Source organism: Saccopteryx bilineata, chromosome 1 (assembly GCF_036850765.1).
Source record: "Saccopteryx bilineata isolate mSacBil1 chromosome 1, mSacBil1_pri_phased_curated, whole genome shotgun sequence".
NCBI classification, from domain to species: Eukaryota; Metazoa; Chordata; class Mammalia; order Chiroptera; family Emballonuridae; genus Saccopteryx; species Saccopteryx bilineata.
In genome coordinates, this window is record NC_089490.1 from 144,218,515 (window position 1) to 144,238,227 (window position 19,713).

The 19,713-nt window shown below is 46.1% G+C and overlaps 1 protein-coding gene and 1 pseudogene across 1 annotated transcript; both read right to left on the reverse strand.

Annotated features, from left to right (window-relative positions):
• Window positions 1-92: 92 nt before the first annotated feature.
• GADD45GIP1 (GADD45G interacting protein 1) lies at window positions 93-2,561 on the reverse strand. The gene is made up of 2 exons (XM_066271958.1): window positions 2,197-2,561; window positions 93-454 (listed from the first exon to the last, which is right to left on the reverse strand). The coding sequence occupies exons 1-2, from the start codon at window positions 2,544-2,546 to the stop codon at window positions 136-138; spliced, it is 669 nt and encodes a 222-aa protein (XP_066128055.1). The 5' UTR covers window positions 2,547-2,561; the 3' UTR covers window positions 93-135.
• A 16,621-nt stretch (window positions 2,562-19,182) lies between these two features.
• Window positions 19,183-19,490, reverse strand: LOC136319352 (barrier-to-autointegration factor pseudogene; annotated as a pseudogene).
• Between the last annotated feature and the right edge of the window lie 223 nt (window positions 19,491-19,713).

Genomic DNA, 19,713 nt, shown 5'->3' on the forward strand with positions numbered 1-19,713 from the left:
CTAGAGTCCCCCAGTGAGCAGTGCCAGGGAAGAGTGGGGAATTCCTTGGCCCCAGGTGTTGGGAAGGGGTACACTGAGAGAGGACACAAAGGTTGGGGGGGGCTGTTGGGCAGCAAGTTTTATTGAGAAAGATGCTCAGGAGCTGGGTGCCACAGGGGCTGCTGGGTCCTGGGCTACAGTGGCAGCCATTGCAGCAGCTCGTGCCTCCTTCTTCTGTCTTTGTTTTTCTTCTTTGAGGCGCTTGCGCTGCTGCTTCTCCAACTCCTGCAGCAGCTCCTGGAAGCGGGCACTCCTTGGGTCCACATGGTAGCCCAGGCGTTCCTGGGCCTCTGCCTGCAGCTGGGCCCGCCGCTCCTTGTCTGCCTTCTCCTTCTCCCTGCGTTCTTGCTGCTGCCGCCGCCAGTTCTCAATCATCTGAGGCATCTTGGCCATGCACTCTGCAATGAGCTGCTCCCTGCAAAGGAGGAGGGTGGGCTGTGAGGGCAGTGCCACCCAGCCAGAGCAACACCCATCTATTCACATTCCACCCTCAAGCCTTTGTTCACATCTTGCTTACCAACTCCACGGAGGTGAAAAACTGGATTTACCTTGGCCATTAAGTGTTAGGAAAAGTCCTTGAAAAATGAAGAAACAGGCAGGAGAGAGGAACTAACTTATGTATGACCTGGAGTTTTAGAGGGCTGAGCCCCAATAACCCCCAAGAATTGATCCCAAATTCACATTTCACTGAGCTGTCTACTGTGTCTACTAAGCCATCTGAGTGCTGCACACCATCATTTACCACCTACTATATGCCAAGTCAAGTTCTACACACAGGAGTGGAGGTAAGAAATGGATTGGACTTTTTCCATCCAATCCTATGAGTTTGTAGGTTCCAGTTACAGCCCCATTTTAAGGATTACAAATGTGAAGCCGGAAGAACTAAAGCATCATGACAGGGTTGATACACCTAGAGTGTGACAGAAACATGAGATGGGGGTGCACTACCCATCCTCACTGTTCACTGCCTGAGTGACTGGCTGGCAGGGCTGTTTCCTGATCTCTAAAATAAGGGTGATTCCCTCTTTCTCTTAGAGCTGTTGTGAGGACAAGAACATTAAACACCAGGAACACACTTGGCCTGCTCCCCGAACTTGCCTGCTTTGCCTGGCTCCTCCCTTTAGGAAGTGGCACCATCCTGATGCCCCTGGTCTTGCCTCCATACTTTGGTCCAGTCTCACCCTTTAGACCTGACCTCTGCCCTTGATTCTAGATCACATCACTTTCTATTCTAACCCAGTCACAGTGATAGCCTGGCTGTTCCTTAAAGCATGTTTCTACTTCAGGGCCTTTGCACTAGCTGTTCCCTCTATCCAGAACGCTCTCCCTAAGATATTCCCATAACTATGTCTGGTCATTTAGGTCTCTGCTTATACATCAAGTTTAAGTTCCAAACCAAAGCTGCTCTCTGCACTCTTAACCACCAAATTTTATCTTAACCACCAAATGTTCTGTACCCTGCTGGGTCCTTTGCACCTGGGACAAGTGTCGTGGGCCAGCCGCGACATATATTCAGGTGCCGAGCGGGAACGTTGCGGAATTAAGAAAATAGACTTAAAAAATATAAAAGATCGGTTCGGGAGGGCTTTGCAATTAATGCTAGCAGAAATACCGCCCTAGCAGAGAAAAACATGGCCGCCCCCAGAAACCGCATCCTCCTTTATTTACAGGGCAAAGTGTAAATTAGCAAATCAATGACTCTTCTGATTACAGTTTCCAAGGCAACTCAATTCCACCAAGTGCGAAAAAACCCCACCAATACATAACATCCTAACTACACAAACCGGTCCTTCCGGAGAACATGGGGAGAAGGACCAGCATCACAGCTAACATGGAGGTGTGGGGAAGGGCTTAGATTTCTGCAAGAGAGGTGGGGGCTTGGGCAGCAGCTAGTTCCCCTCACCTCTGTCTCCCAGAAATCTAAACTGTAAAAACCCTGTTAATTTTTCGGTCCCTGACAGACAAGGCCTTGCACACAGTAGGCGCTCAGAATGAACTGTTACTCAGAAGGCTGCTTTGCAGCTAGGTGAGCATACACGTAAACCTGGAGCATGTAAACCCTGCGATAAGCGCCCTATTGGGGTACAGTTCAACCATCCTGCCGCAGCGGGCGCGACCCGCGACACAGAGCCTGCTCCACCGCAGGCACGCACGCACCTGGCCTTACGCTTCTGCTCCTCGGTCAACTGCTGTGCCTGCACTGACTCCTGCATGGCCGCCAGGCTAGGGTACCATTCACTCTCCTCAGCCTCCAGCTCACGCAGCTGTTCCTGCGATGGCCACAGAGAACCGACGGCCACTCCAGAGGCTTCGCCGTGCCGCGCGAACTGCTTGGCCGCGTAGCGCGGCCCCATCTGCCAGCGCGGCACCAGCGGGTCATTCGGGTCCGGCCACCAGGGCCCAGGAGAGCGGCATGGAGGAGGCGGCGCCCGGTAGCTACGGAAGCCCGGGCCCAGGGTCGCCGCCAGTCCGAGCAAGCTGTGTGCCTGCCTCACGGGCGCCGCCATGTTGCTTGTGCGGGGTCCTATCGGGCCGGCCAGGCTAGCCACGGCGCTGCCTGCGCGCGAGGTCTCAAGGGGACCGGGCGGAACGGCGATTGTCCCTGCTACCTAAGCTCAGGGCGGAGGGAAAGAAGGAGACGAGCAATGTAAAAATGTATTCAAGTCTAATTTAGAATTTTATTTTAGCAGTTATTTTTAATTGGTATTTAAATTTTAATTTTGTATATTTAAAATCACGTTTTTTTATATTTAAATATTTAACATTTCTTTTAACAACGAATATTTATTTAAACGTTTAAATATTTCAGTTTTTAATCAGGCTACATATTTTATATATTAAAAAAAATTTTTTTAAGATTTTATTTATTGTCCCTGGCCGGCTTGCTTAGTGGATAGAGCTTCCTCGGCCTATGGACGGTTCGATTCCTGGTCGGGGCACCCAAGAGAACTGACCATCTGCTTCTCCCCCTTCCCTCTCCCCCTTCTTTCCCTCATCCGTTCAGTAGCCGGTGGCTGGATTGGTTAAGAGTGGGCGGGGGTGCGGAGGGTGGATGGTTTGGTCCTAGCGGGTCAGCTTCATGTGCTAAAACTAGCTCGGTTGGGAGTTATCTGCTTCAGGCAAGGGTTGACAGGTGGATTTGGTCAGTCTCTTGCAGGAGTCGGTCTCACTATCTCCCCTCTGTCATTAAAAAAAAAAAATCAATATATTGATTTTTTTTTTTTAGAGACAGGAAGAGAGATGAGAAGTATTAATCCATAGTTGGTTCATATAGTTGTTCATTGATTGCTTCTCATACTGCCTTGACCCTGGAGGTCCAGCGAAGCCAGTGACCCTTTGCTCAAGCCAGCAACCTTAGACTTCAAGCCAGCAACGCTGCGCTCAAGCCGGCAACCTCGGGTTTGGAACCTGGGTCCTCAGTGTTCCAGGTGGAGGCTCTATCCACTGCACCACTACCTGGTCAGGCATATTGATTTTTTTTTTTTAGAGTGAGGAAAGAGACAGACAGGAAGGAGGAAGGGAGGAACAAGAAGTTTGTAGTAGTTGCTTCTGTATGTGCCTTGACCGGGCAAGCCTAGGGATTCCAACCGGCAACCTCCAACGTTCCAGGTGGATGCTTTATTGACTGCACCACCATAGGTCAGTCTACATATTTTATATTTTAAGTATTTGAAATCTAAAACTTTTGTTAAAAATTTAAATTTTACTAAGCACATTTAAAAATTGTTCAAAACATTAAATTAAGTATTTTATGCTTTTTTGTGTGTGGCAGAGACAGAGAGACAGATAGGAACAGACAGACAGGAAGGGAGGGAGACAAGAAACATAAGTTCTTACTTGCGGTTCCTTAGTTGTTCACTGATTGTTTTCTGATATGTGCCTTGACCGTGGGCCTTCAGAAGACGGAGTAACCCCTTGCTCAAGCCAGTGACCTTGGGTCCAAGCTGGTGAGCCTTGCTCAAACCAGATGAGCCCGCGCTCAAGCTGGTGACCTCGGGGTCTAGAACCTGGGTCCTCCGCATCCCAGTCTGATGCTCTATCCACTGCGCCACCGCCTGGTCAGGCAAGTATTTTATCCTTTTTAATTTGATTTTAATTCATGATTAAAACATTTCTTTGTAGGAAACATACTTTTATTATAAAATAAAATTTGTTAAAACATACATTTCTTTTCATAATTGTAACTCAGTTCTCAAACACATGAACATTAAATTCATCCAATTTTACTCTTTTTGAAATATTAAAATACAAAAATTAACTTTAATCAAAATGTTTATGAAAACCTAGCCAAAAATTAATGACACCTTAGAACCAGTACACCACTTGATAGCTAACTTAACTTGTATCAAGTGGAAAAGAGACTTTTTTTCCCATTAGCAAGAGAGAGAGAGAGAGAGAAACAGAGACAGAGATGAGAAGCATCAACTCATGGTTGTGACACTTCAGTTGTTCATTGATTGCTTCCTCATATGGGCCTTGACTGGGGGGGGGGGGGGGTGCTCCAGCCAAGCCAGTGATCCCTTGCTCAAGCCAGAGACCTTGGGCTCAAGCCAGTGACCTTGGGCTTCAAGCCAGCAACCTTTGGGTTCAAGCTAACACTATGGGGTCATGTCTGTGATCCCACGCTCAAACCGGCGACCCCGCGCTCAAGCTGGTGAGCCCACACTCAAGCCGACAACTTCGGTTTCAAACCAGTGACCTCAACATTGTCCGCTATGCTGACACTGCCTAGACATTGTTTTAAAATATATATCTATTTAAAACATTTATGTGTAATGTACAGTTATCATTTAAGATATTAATTTAATTTTTAATATATTTTTTTCTCACTGTGCCACCACTTGGTCAGTATCTGTATATATATGTTTGTTTGTTTATTAGGGCTTTTTTTTAGATTTTTTATTTATTCATTTTTAGAGAGAGAAGAGAAAGAGAGAAGGGGGAAGGAACAGGAAGCATCAACTCCCATATGTACCTTGACCAAGCAAGCCTGGGGTTTTGAACCAGCAAACAAGTGTGCCACCAAAGGTCAGGCTATATGTGTATATTTTAAGTGAGAGGAGGGGAGATAGTGTGACAGACTCCTGGATGTGCCCCGACCAGGATTTACCCTGCAACCTCCAACTGGGGCCGATGCTCGAATCAACCGAGCTAATTTTAGCACTTGAGGCTGATGTGCTCTGACCAATGGAGCTGTTCTCAGTGCCCGGTTTGAACCAATCAAGTCACTGCTGCAGAAGAGGAAGAGGAGAGAAGGGGGAGAGAGAAGGGAAGAGAAGCAGAGGGTCACTTTTCTTGTGTGCCCTAACTGAGAATTGAATGTGGGACGTCTATACACCAAGCTGATGCTCTACCCACTGAGCAAAACAGCTGGGGACTAATTTTTTATATTTTAAGATGTTTGATCATAGTGCAGAGATAAAACACTTTTTTTTTTTTTTATTGTGGCCTCTGTGACCAACCTCCTCCTCTCCTCCTCTCCTCCTCTTCTCCTCTCCTTGCTCCCTCAACCGTGTCCAGGTGGTGGGCCCTGGGACCTCCCGACACCCACCCTCAGACCTCCCCTGCCTCCCATATTTCCCCCATCACTATTTTTTAAAAAGATTTTTTTTTTTTTTACAGAGACAGAGAGAGATTCAGAGAGAGGGATAGACAGGGACAGACAGACAGTAAAGGAGAGAGAAGAGAAGCATCATTTTTTCGTTGGGGCACTTTCGTTGTTCATTGATTGCTTTCTCATATGTGCCTTGACCGTGGGGCTACAGTAGACCGAGTAACCCCTTGTTCAAGCCAGCGACTTTGGGTCTAAGCTGGTGAGCTTTGCTCAAACCAGATGAACCCGCGGTCAAGCTGGCAACCTCGGGGTCTCAAACCTGGGTCCTCTGCATCCCAGTCCAATGCTCTATCCACTGCGCCACCATCTGGTCAGGCTAAAAAAAGATTTCATCCTTGAAAAGGAAGGAAATTCTGACTCATGCTGCAATATGAATGAACCTGGAAGATATATGCTGAGTGAAATAAGCCAGTCACAAAAGGACATATATTGGCCCTGGCCAGTTGGCTCAGTGGTAGAGCATCAGCTGGGCATGTGGATGTCCTGGGCTCGATTTCTGGTCAGGGCACAGCACACAGTAGAAGAGCCCATCTGTTCTCCACCCCACCTTGGTTCTTCTTCTCCTCCTGCAGCCATGGCTTGATTGGAGTGAGTGATTGGAGTGAGTTGGCTCCAGGTGCTGAGAATGGCTCCATGGCCTCTGCCTCAGGCACTAAGAAGAAGAGTTCTGTCGCTGAGCAATGGAACTCATTGCAATGGAACGCCCCAGATGGGCAGAGCATTACCCCTTAGTGGCCTTGCTCAGTGGATCCTGGTCTGGGCACATGCAGGAGTTGGTCTCTGCCTCCCCTCCTCTCACTTAATAATAGGATGTATATTGTATAATTCCATTTATAGGATGTCCCTAGAGGAGTCAAATTTATGGTGGATGCCAGGGGTTAAGGGAGGGGAATGGGGAGTTTGTGTTAAGTAGACACGGAGTTTCAGTTTGGGAAGATGACAAAGTTCTGGAGATAGATGGTGGTGATGGTTGTAAAACATTGTGAATGAATATGCTTAATGTCACTGAACAATACACATAAAAATGGTTAAAATGGTAAATATGTATATTTTATTACCAGAAAGAAAGAAGAAAAAGGAAGGAAGGAAGAATTGCAGTTTGCTCAGTGAGTCAGGAAGCTTGGACAAGAATATTCGTAGACCACAGCAGTACTGTATATATCCTATAAATCAGTTCCAAACTGTATTCCATCCTGTGGATATTTATTCATTTCACCATGTTCATTTTCAGTAGAAGGGATACCTACATTTTTAAAAATAATTATATTTTTAAGACTTTATTTATTCATTTTAGAGAGGAGAGAGAGAGAGAGAGGAGCAGGAAGCATCAACTCCCATATGTGCCTTGACCAGGCAAGCCCAGGGTTTCGAACCAGAGACCTCAGCGTTGCAAGTCGATGCTTCATTCACTGCACCACCACAGGTCTGGCAGGATACCTACATTTTGATGTTTCAGCTGACAGAATACTACGAAGAAATACAAAAGCAGAAATTACAACTGCTCAAAGCGATGTGGATGTCTCATAGACATCATATGCAACAAAGGAGGTAGGACCAAACAATTCCTTTTCATTCTAGAAGTCAGGATGGAACACCTCTGGTGGGGATGAGGGTGCATCTAAATGGTGGTCACATGGGAGGTGGCTTCGAAACAGGTCATTGAGCTGGGCAATCAATTCTGTTTGCTTTTCTGTATGTGGACTATATTCCATAATATTTTTTTTTTGTATTTTTCTGAAGCTGGAAATGGGGAGAGACAGTCAGACAGACTCCCGCATGCGCCCAACCGGGATCCACCCAGCACGCCCACCAGGGGCAACGCTCTGCCCACCAGGGGGCGATGCTCTGCCCCTCCGGGGCGTCGCTCTGCCGCAACCAGAGCCACTCTAGCGCCTGGGGCAGAGGCCAAGGAGCCATCCCCAGCGCCCGGGCCATCTTTGCTCCAATGGAGCCTTGGCTGCGGGAGGGGAAGAGAGAGACAGAGAGGAAGGGGGGGGTGGAGAAGCAAATGGGCGCTTCTCCTATATGCCCTGGCCGGGAATCGAACCCGGGTCCCCCGCACGCCAGGCCGACGCTCTACCACTGAGCCAACTGGCCAGGGCCTCCATAATATTTCTTGATCTGGGCTACAGTGATACCTGAGTTATAATTATTCTTTAAGCTGTAAATAACTGTATTTTTGGGTTGCCCACTTTCCTGTAGATTTATTGTATTTCAAAATATAAACATGAACATACAAGCTACAGCCTGAACAGGAGGTGGTGCAGTAGATAAAACGTTAACCTGGGATGCTGAGGACCCAGGTTCAAAACCCCAAGGTGGCCAGCTTAAGCCCAAAGGTCGCTGGCTTGAGTAAGGGGTCACTGGCTCAGCTGGAGTTCCCTGATCAAGGAATGTATGAGAAAGCAGTCAATGAGCAACTAAAGTGCCACAATTATGAGTTGATGCTTCTCATCTGTTTTCTTTCCTGTCTGTATCTCTTTCTCTCTCTCTTTAAAAAGAAAAAGAAAAAAGAAAGACAGACTCTAAACACAGAATCACATATTGTATGACTACATTTCTAGGAAATGTCCAAAATAGGCAAATCCAGAGGTGGAAAGTAGAGTAGTGGTTGCCAGAGACTAAAGCAGTGGCTCTCAGAGTGTGCACCAGGGCGCGCTGGTCCCCCTATGGTATTCCAGAGAGATGTGTGCCTGTTTGGGACCAAAAAACCAACAGGGTTTTTGGAGTTTAGATTTTAGGGGACACAGAGATGTGGGTAATTGGCTGTAGCTGACAGTCTGCCCAACCCCCACCTCACTTGCCTGATTAGGTTGCAAAAGGCTATTAAGCGGTGGTGCTGGACCCCCCATGTTCCCTGGAAAGACTGGAGGCAAGCTTCTTCTATCCTTTGTTTGGTGTAAAGTTAAGATGACATGTATGGTGGGGTTTTCTGCAATCAACACAATTAAGAGTAAAAAGAGAGGAATTCTTCAATGTATTGATGAGGAAATGAGAGTTTGCCTTTCAAATATATGCCCAAACATTGAAGAAATCGCTAGGACATACCAGGCTCATGTTTTTCATAAACACAGAATGAAAAAACTTAACACATTCGTGCTGGGACCAGCTGAATTTACTAAATGTTACTAAAAATGTATCTATATATATAAAAAGAAAACTTTTTTTGGTCTTTTTTAAAATTTTTAACCCCTCTCTTTTATGAATTCTAAAAAGCATAACTCAAAAAATGTAACATGAAAATGTTTTTTAATGTCAGAATAAATTTAATTTTGTCATATTTATGTCTCTTAATTACCATAAAAGTATGCTTGGACTTTATATTTTTTCTTTAATATTTGACTTAATTATTGTAACATATTTCTCAGAAATTTGTATATAATGCGCCTACAATTATTTGTAGGGTTTTAAATGTGCCCCAACTTCAAAAAGTTTGAGAACCATTGGACTAAAGGGAGGTGGGATTGGAGTGACTGTTAATGGGTATGGAGTTTCCTTTTGGGGTGATAAAAATATTCCAGAATTAGATAGAACTGGTGGTTGTACAACATTGTGAATATACTATAATCCACTGAATTTTTTTCACTTTAAAATGATTAATTTTAGCCTGACCGGGCGGTGGCGCAGTGAATGGAGCATCGGACTGGGATGTGGAGGACCCAGGTTTGAGACCCCGAGGTCGCCAGCTTGAGTGCAGGCTCATCTGGTTTGGGCAAGGCTCACCAGCTTAGACGCAAGGTCGTTGACTTGAGCAAGGGGTTAATCGGCCCGCGGTCAAGGCACATATGAGAAAGCAATCAATGAACAACAGAGGTGTCGCAACGAAAAACTAATGATTGATGCTTCTCATCTCTCTTCGTTCCTGTTTGTCTGTCCCTATCTATTCCTCTCTCTGACTCTCTTTCTGTCACTGTAAAAAAAAAAAAAAAAAAAAAAAAAAGATTAATTTTACATTGTGTGAATTTTACCTCAATTTCAGGCCTGTCCACAGAAGCAGCGGTGGGATTCAGCCGGTTTGCACCAGTTCCGCAAAACCAATACCTAATTTTTTGTTGCATTTGGGGAATCGGTTGTCAAAATGGCACTTGTAATCAGGATTCTTTCTAAGGTAGATGCCTAGGCAGCTGCCCGATGTGGAAATCACAAATTTACATTCCTTACTTTTATTTATCGTTCATCTGCACAACAGCGTATTCTAAGTGCCTGTAGTAATGTTCATTCCGCCATAGGTAAAAAAAAAAAAAATTGATGGAACTATGCTTGTAATATTTATTTATGCATTTCATAAAACTCATTATACCTTTGATGAAACACTACATTTTAACTCCCTCGCATTTGTTATGAACATATACCATAAAGAGAAAAAGCCAAACAACCGGGGGTGACAAGCTGTCATTTGTTTCAGCTTTGTGTTATGCCCAAAATTCCTCCGAGATATTATGAATATTATTTAATATTTTTTCATTAATATTTTAGAATTCTTTCTTATAATCTAGTTTTGTATACTTCTTTTGTTCTTATTTAAGTATTAAATGCATGAAATAATAAACTACCTTTTGGTATATTATTTTGTTAAAACGGTCATTAGGACAGAGAACTGGTTGTTAAATTATTTGAATCCCAGCACTGCTCAGAAGGACCTCTCTTTTGACCATTTGGTGCCTACCGGCTGTGTGCCCAGCTCTTGCCAGCAGCTGAAACTCAGCCCAGGCTGGTTTGACATTAGAGTGCCTTTTTTTAACCTCTAAGTTGATGTTTCTCAGTGTGGTTTCCAAGACTTCTGGTCTGGAAGGAAACTGCAGCTCAGAAGTGCCACACCTAACTACCCATCAGCCCCATTCCAGGCACTTTCTTTCTCTTTCACCTCCATAACAATTACTTGTGTGTCTCACCCAAAGACTGTGAGCTGTCTGAGATGAGAGATAATCTCTTACCTCATTTCCTACATCTTGCAAGATCCAAGGTGTAATGCCAGTGGCCAAGGCCAGGCAGGTTCACATTGGATTCGGGCAGACAGTAGAGGAACTACGGAGCCGGAAAATATTGGGCCATTTCTGTTTAATGGATTCTCACAGTGGTGGACAAGCAGACAGGCAGAAAAAAAACACTTCTCACAGCAGCAGGTGAACGAATAGCAAAATGGCCCCTTGCAGTGGGGGGCAAGCAATCCACAATCCACCCTGAGTCAAAGCACTTGTAGCCTTATATATGCTATGCACATGTAGCACTGACACATGCTCACACACTAATCATGCAAAGTGCAAGCAAGCAAACCTAACATAGCTATTTCCCCAACAATCCACCCCTTTAGGATTGCTTGCCTCACAATCTACATGACAGGTAGGTATCTTCCACGATGGTCCCTGTGTGAGGAGTGAGGTACATCACATAAACAGAAACAGTACAGACTACAGCGACCAAATTACAAAGGCACAAGCTATACCAAAAATAACACTACTTACAAAAGTGCCCTTCACAATGTCTCCCTGAGCCCAGAGAGTTAACTGGAGGCCCCCTACCCCACAGTAGGTGGGAGGGCCTCTACAGTCCAGGGCCATGTCCATTGAAGCTGCAAATGTAAAGTGTCCTTGGTGTGTCTCTGCAACTGGATGAGAGCAGCTGCGTGGTACAGGAGGCCTCCACAGGTGCTGTGGTACAGGAGGCCTCCACAGGTGCTGTGGTACAGGAGGCCTCCACAGGTGCTGTGGTACTCCCATCAGGGTCTCGCATAATGTTCACAAATGGCATGTTCATTCAACAAGGGAGCCGGTACCCCTCTCATGTCAAAATCCCTGCTTCAAGAATCCATTATTCCTGACCAGGAGGTGGCGCAGTGGATAGAGCGTCGGATTGGGATGTAGAGGACCCAGGTTCGAGACCTTGAGGTCACCAGCTTGAGCACCGGCTCATCTGGTTTGAGCAAAGCTTACCAGCTTGGACCCAAGGCCGCTGGCTCGAGCAAGGGGTCACTCGGTTTGCTGTAGCCCCACGGTCAAGGCACATATGAGAAAGCAATCAATGGGCCCTGGCTGGTTGGCTCAGCGGTAGAGCGTCGGCCTGGCGTGCGGGGGACCCGGGTTCGAGTTCCGGCCAGGGCACATAGGAGAAGCGCCCATTTGCTTCTCCACCCCCCCTCCTTCCTCTCTGTCTTTCTCTTCCCCTCCCGCAGCCAAGGCTCCATTGGAGCAAAGATGGCCCGGGTGCTGGGGATGGCTCCTTGGCCTCTGCCCCAGGCGCTAGAGTGGCTCTGGTCTCGGCAGAGCGACGCCCTGGAGGGGCAGAGCATCGCCCCCTGGTGGCCAGAGCATCGCCCCTGGTGGGCGTGCCGGGTGGATCCTGGTCGGGCGCATGCGGGAGTCTGTCGGTCTCTCCCCGTTTCCAGCTTCAGAAAAATACAAAAAAAATAAAAAATAAAAATAAATAAAAAAAAAAGAACGCAATCAATGAACAACTAAAGTGCCACAACAAAAAACTGATGATTGATGCTTCTCATCTCTCTCTGTTCCTGACTGTCTATCTCTGACTCTGTCTCTGTCTCTATATTAAAAAAAAAAAAAAAGAATCCATTATACCACTCAATGATCAGTCCACAATAACGCAGTTGTCTACAAATCAGCCAAGGTGAAAGTCCATTCATTACAGGCAACTAACCATACAGCTCTTTATTAACGGACCTCAGTGCCTTTCCATAAGCACTCTGTCTGTTGCCACAAACCTCACTGAGGCCCCTCAGAGGTCAAGCTCACAGGGCCTGGTGGGGTTAAACACATTCAAGGCTTGTGCCGCCTTGATCTCTTAGCTGCTGCTGCTGCAAAAAAGAAAAAAGCACCTATTATTATTATTTTTTTCTTTTTGTATTTTTCTGAAGCTGGAAACGGGGAGAGACAGTCAGACAGACTCCCGCACGCCCCCAACCGGGATCCACCCGGCACGCCCACCAGGGGTGATGCTCTGCCCCTCCAGGGCATCGCTCTGCCACGACCAGAGCCACTCTAGCGCCTGGGGCAGAGGCCAAGGAGCCATCCCCAGCGCCCGGGGCCATCTTTGCTCCAATGGAGCCTTGGCTGCGGGAGGGGAAGAGAGAGACAGAGAGGAAGGAGGGGGGGTGGAGAAGCAAATGGGCGCTTCTCCTATGCCCTGGCCGGGAATCGAACCCAGGTCCCCCGCACGCCAGGCTGACGCTCTACTGCTGAGCCAACCGGCCAGGGCCACACCTATTATTTTCTAAGGCTGACACCTGTTGCATATTAGAAAGGGATGAGTTTATTCCTAATTTCACATGGGGCCTCTGGCACCCATTCTTTTAGCAGCTAGAATCTCTATTCTGGCTTAAGCTGCCACCAAAGTTCTAACAGGACTCTATTAGATCTGCCATCTAATTTCTCTCTATCTACTCCGGTTGCGATCAAACCTACCCACATCTGTGTTTGAGTAACCTTTACAGACCTGTTTCTCTTGTTAGTCAGGGGGGTGGGGCGCAGCACGGGCATCAGCACTCACAGCCTTATGGTTTTCTGCTGCCTCCACCTCCCCTAAATCTGCCACCATCTGTGTAACTGTGTTGGTGGGCTGCCCCATATAGGGGCTCAAGATAACCACTAGTGACCCAGAAAGGGCTGACAGGGAGCTACAGAGAATAAGGTTCCTCATTCCTGCTGTAAATACTTTCTCATCTTGGGCCTGACCTGTGGTGGCGCAGTGGATAAAGCGCCAACCTGGAAATGCTGAGGTCGCCGGTTCAAAACCCTGGGCTTGCCTGGTCAAGGCACATATGGGAGTTGATGCTTCCAGCTCCTCCCCCCCTTCTCTCTCTCTCTCTGTCTCTCCCTCTCCTTTCTAAAATGAATAAATAAAAAAAATTAAAAAAAAATACTTTCTCATCTGGCCCATGGGACCTCAGGTTGAAAGCAGCATTCCTATATGACTGCCACCAACTCACTGTCCCTGGTAAGTCTCCAGCATTCTGCCAGACCGTACGAATGGCAGCCATCATCCATTCTTTTTTTTTTTTTTTTTTTTTTTACAGAGACAGAAAGTCAGAGAGAGGGATAGATAGGGACAGACAGACAGGAACGGAGGGAGATGAGAAGCATCAATCATTAGTTTTTCGTTGTAACACCTTAGTTGCCCATTGATTGCTTTCTCATATGTGCCTTGACCGTGGGGCTACAGCGGACCAAGTAACCCCTTTCTCGAGCCAGCAACCTTGGGTCTAAGCTGGTGAGCTTTTGCTCAAACTGGATGAGCCCACGCTCAAGCTGGCAACCTCGGGGTCTCGAACCTGAGTCCTCCACATCCCAGTCTGATGCTCTATTCACTGCGCCGCCACCTACCTGGTCAAGCCATCATCCATTCTTATAGGGTATGGTTTCCTGGGTTGTCTGGGGCTGCAAACATCACAGAGCAGGGACAAACAATGGCTGTTGTGCCTTGCTTAAATTCCTCATCTATATAGTCTGTGAGCATAATAAAAATGGTTGTTTATGGAAGTTTTGTTAGCATATAATTGCAATTGGAAAACTACTGTATACATACATGTATATATGATGGAAATAAAAGTCTTAACAAACAATACTTACCCTTACTACATATGATACAATTTGATATTTTAAAAATTGATTTCAGAGAGAGGAAGGGAGAGACATTGATTTGTTGTTCCACCTATTTATGCATTCATTACCCTTGTATGTGCCCTGACTGGGGATCAAACCTGCAACCCTGGCACTTCAGGACGATGCCCTAACCAATTGAACTACCTGACCAGGGCACAATCTAATATTTTTATTCTGTTTTTTTTTTTCCATTAAATAACCACTTTACACTCATGTTCATAGCAGCATTACTCACAATCACCAAAAGATAGAAGCAGCTCAAATGTCCATCAATGAATGATAAACAGGGTGTAGTAAAAATATATGATGTAATGTTATTTACCCTTAAAAAGGAATGACATTTTGACACATGCTACACTGTCAATGAACTTGAAGAAATTACACTAAGTGAAATAAGCCAGTCACAGACAAAAAAATGCTGTATGAGTCCACTTATATGAGGCCCCTAAAGGAGTCAAATTCATAAAGTTAGGAAATAGAATGGTGGGTGCCAGGGGCTGGGGAGAATGGGGAGTTAGTGTTTAATGGGGACAGACTTTTTGTTTTGTAAGATGACAAAGTTCTGGAAATAGATTCTGATGGTGATTATGTAATGATGTGAATGTATTTAATCCACCTGACCAGGTGGTGGTGTGGTGGATAGAACATTGGCCTGGGATGCAGAGGACCCAGGTTTTTTGTTGTGTTTTTTTTTTTTTTTTTTGTATTTTTCTGAAGCTGGAAACGGGGAGAGACAGTCAGACAGACTCCCGCATGTGCCCAACCGGGATCCACCCGGCACGTCCACCAGGGGCGATGCTCTGGCCACCAGGGGGCGATGCTCTGCCCCTCCGGGGCGTCGCTTTGTTGCGACCAGAGCCACTCCAGCACCTGGGGCAGAGGCCAAGGAGCCATCCCCAGGGCCCGGGCCATCTTTGCTCCAATGGAGCCTCGGCTGCGGGAGGGGAAGAGAGAGACAGAGAGGAAGGAGAGGGGGGAGGGGTGGAGAAGCAGATGGGCGCTTCTCCTGTGTGCCCTGGCCGGGAATCGAACCCGGGACTCCTGCACGCCAGACCGACGCTCTACCACTGAGCCAACCGGCCAGGGCCAGAGGACCCAGATTTGAAGCCCCAAAGTTGCTGGCTTGAGTGCAGGCTCACCGGCTTGAGTGCAAGGTCGCTGGCTTGAGCAAGGCGTCACAGGCTGGAGCCCTCTGGTCAAGGCACATATGAGAAAGCAATCAGTGAGGAACTAAGGTGCCACAACTATGAGTTGATGCTTCTCATCTCTCTCTCTTCCTGTCTGTCTCTCTCACACAAAAAAAAGAAAAAAGAATATGCTTAATCCCATGGAATAGTACGCTTAAAAATGGTTGCAATGATAATTTTTATGTGTATTTTGTCACAATTTTTAAAAATAAATAATTTTTAAATAAATATTTTTTTCTATGAGTCATTCTCTTAATTTTAAACCTGGAAATAAGTGCTGGTTGTAACCTACCTCATTAATTTCCTGAATCAAAACTGAGCCCCGTGACTCACAATGTAAAAAACACAGCAATACAACATGTACAATAATAAATGTACAGATCCACGTGGAAACATCTGGAAAACGTAAGGTTATGGGAGAAAAGTTGCAAACTAATAACTTAAGGGTACCATTTTCACACACTGTTTAAAAATATATACTGTGTGCCTGACCTGTGGTGGCACAATGACTAAAGTGTCAACCTGGAATGCTGAGATCACTGGTTCAAATCCCTGGACTTGCCTGGCCAAGGCACATACAAGAAGCAGCTACTACTGCCTGACCAGGCGGTGGCGCAGTGGGTAGAGCATCGAACTGGGATGCGGAGGACCCAGGTTCGAGACCTCGAGGTCCTCAGCTTGAGCGCGAGCTCATCTGATTTGAGCAAGGCTCACCAGCTTGAACTCAAAGTCGCTGGCTCGAGCAAGGGGTCACTCGGTCTGCTGTAGCCTCTGGTCAAGGCACATATGAGAAATCAATCAATGAACAACTAAGGAGCCACAGCGAAAAATTGATGTTTCTCATCTCTTTCCCTTCCTGTCTGTCTGTCCTTATCTGTCTCTCTCTCTGACTCTCTCTGCCATACACACACACAAAAGAAGCAGCTACTACTACATGTTGATGCTTCCAGCTCCTCCTCTCTCCCTTTTCTCTCTTTCTCCTCTTTCTAAAAATCAATAAATAAGATCTTTTTAAAAATTACATATATATTCTTTAAAAGTATTTTTAAAATACATATAATGTAAATGTAATATATATTATATATATTACATTGTTTCCACAGACTCTAGATAAATAATGAATGCATAAAGGCTAGTTCTGAAAAAATGAACCTAATTTCAGAATAATTGTTAATCCTTAGAAGGTCAGGGAGGGGTTGGGTGGCATTTGTAGATGGAGATACTATAGTCATTGGAGGCTCATAGTAGTTGCTTCTTGTATGTGCCTTGACTGGGCAAAACCAGAGTTTTGAACTGGTGACCTCAGATTCCAAGTCGACACCTGTGCCACCACAGGTCAGGCTAATTTTTTTTTTATTTTTTTATTTTTATTTTTATTTTTTACAGAGGCAGAGATAGACAGGGACAGACAGACAGGAACGGAGAGAGATGAGAAGCATCAATCATCAGTTTCTCGTTGCGCATTGCGACTTCTTAGTTGTTCATTGATTGCTTTCTCACATGTGCCTTGACCGTGGGCCTTCAGCAGACCGAGTAACCCCCTGCTGGAGCCAGCGACCTTGGGTCCAAGCTGGTGAGCTCTTTGCTCAAGCCAGATGAGCCCGCACTCAAGCTGGCGACCTCGGGGTCTCGAACCTGGGTCCTTCCGCATCCCAGTCCGAAGCTCTATCCACTGCGCCACCACCTGGTCAGGCGGTCAGGCTAATTTTTATTTATTGCTTTTAGTGAGAGAGGAAGGGAAGAAGAGAGAGACACAGGAATGTTAATCTAATCCTGTATGTGCCATGACTGGGTATTGAACCTGTAACCTCTGTGTTTCAGAATGATGCTCTAACCAACTGAGCTATCCATCCAGGGCAGGGATCAAGTCTTATAAAAAAGACCTGGCCAGGTGGCTCCATTGGTTATAGCATCATCCCAATACCCCAAAATTGTGGGATTGATCCCTGGTCAATGCACAAGCAAGAAGCAACCAATGAATGTATAAATAAGTGGAAAAACAAATATATGTTTCTCTTTGTCTCCCTTATTTTCTCTCTAAAATCAATCAATAAAAAGATCTGAAGCAATTGAGCCAAAGTGTTAATACTTATTTGTTAAACCTGAGTGATGCCTGGGCTGTGGTTGTGCAATGGATAGAACAGCTGACCTAAAACGCTAAGGTGTCTGGTTTGAAACCCTGGGCTTGCCTGGTCAAGGCACATACACGAGGCAACGACACAAATTCATGCTTCCTGCTCCCCTTGCCTTTCTCTCTCTAAAGTCAATAAATAAAATATTTTTTAAAAAACCTGAGTGATGACATAAATGACTGTACTCTTCTGTTCTTGTGAAATTTTTTATTAACACTGTGTATAACAATGTACAAAGCAACTTTCCAGGAAACTTAAGAAACTAAAACAGGTTGAGGGGTGCTCAGACCCGGAAGGGGAAGGTGGGAAACAGGTGGGAGTAAGACTGCTGACTGTTAAACTGTAACTCTTTGTATTGCTTGTATTTCCTTCCTTCCTTTCTTTCTTTCTTTCTTTCTTTCTTTCTTTCTTTCTTTCTTTCTTTCTTTCTTTCTTTCTTTCTTTCTTTCTTTCTCTTTCTCTCCCTCTCTCTCTCTCTCTTTCTTTCTTTCCTTTTTTTTTAGCAAGAGAGAGACAGACAGGAAAGGAGAGATGAGAAGCATCAACTCATAGTTGTGGCACTTTAGTTGTTCCTTGATTGCTTTGTCATACATTCCTTGACCAGGGAACTCCAGCTGAGCCAGTGACCCCTGACTCAAGCCAGTGACCTTGGGCTTCAAGCCAGAGACCTTTGGGCTCAAGCTGGCAACCTTGAGGTTTCAAACCTTCCTCAATCCAGAGACCTTGGGTTCAATCCAGTGACTATGGGGTCATGTCTATGATCCCATGCTCAAGCCAGTGAACCCTCCCTCAAGCTGGCAACCTCAGGATTTCAAACCTAGGTCCTCAGCATCACAGGATGAAGAGACAGAGAGAGAGAGTCAGAGAGAGGGATATACAGGGACAGACAGGAACAGAGAAATGAGAAGCATCAATCATTAGTTTTTTGTTGCGCATTGCGACACCTTAGTTGTTCATTGATTGCTTTTTCATATGTGCCTTGACCGCGGGCCTTCAGCAGACTGAGCAACCCCTTGCTCCAGCCAGCGATCTTGGGTCCAAGCTGGTGAGCTTTTGTTCAAACCAGATGAGCCCGCGCTCAAGCTGGCGACCTTGGGGTCTTGAACCTGGGTCCTAGGCATTCCAGTCCAACGCTCTATCCACTGCGCCACCGCCTGGTCAGGCTACTTAACATATTTTTGAGGTTCATCCACATGGTAACTAACATGTATCAGTACTTGTTATGGACTGAGTTGTGTCCCTCAGAATTCATCTTTTTTTTTTTTTGAAGGTCACTGACTTTATTGATTTAGAAAACTTTATGTGGACAGTGACTGTTTTGCCAAAAGAAAAGCCAAATGGCAAAAACAGACCAGAGGTGAAGATGAAGGTGAGGGAAATGGCTACGAATTCACTCATATAAGCTGGTAATTATCGATCTGAAACTGGGAGGGGAAGAAGGGAGATGCATGCAAGAACAAGAATTCCAAAAAAGTTGAAATGGTGAGGGGAGAGAACTCCCCCAAAGACCCTGAGGACACTGGAGGTGAGTAGACAGCAGTTGTTTCCTTTGTAGAGGACAAGGGAGGAGTCCCCACTCCGCTGCACACTCTGGAGACTCAAGGCTGGGTTAGGAACTGGGGGCTCCCCAGAGAGCATCGCAAGAAGGCGTCACACCACTGTCGGAGGCACCCGAAGCAGTCCCGGACTGCTTGGCACTGGCGCCACATGTGTCCTTTAGCCATTCCAGAAAGAGGTCTTCGTCTTCCTTTAGCACCAGAAACTGGCCAAGGACCACGTAGGCCTTGTCAGAGCCCCTTTCCTCCAGCTTCTTGCCCAGGGCGTCACCAATGCCTGCCAGGCTCCCCACGGGCTTTTCTCCCCTGGGCTCTGCCACGAAGTCTCGATGCTTTTGGGAGGTAGTCATCTTGATCAGTTTCAATCCTGCTTGGAATGGCCACCTGGCCTGAAAAGCAAACAAAAGGCCCCCCGGGCAGCACACGGATGCGGCCTGGGGTGCTCACACCTGCTACCGCCCCTCCCGGTCCACGCCTGGGCTGCAGAATTCATCTTTTAAAGTGATAACCTCAGAATATGACCATATTTAGAATACAGTCTTTAAAGAAATAATTGAAGTAAAATGAGGTCAT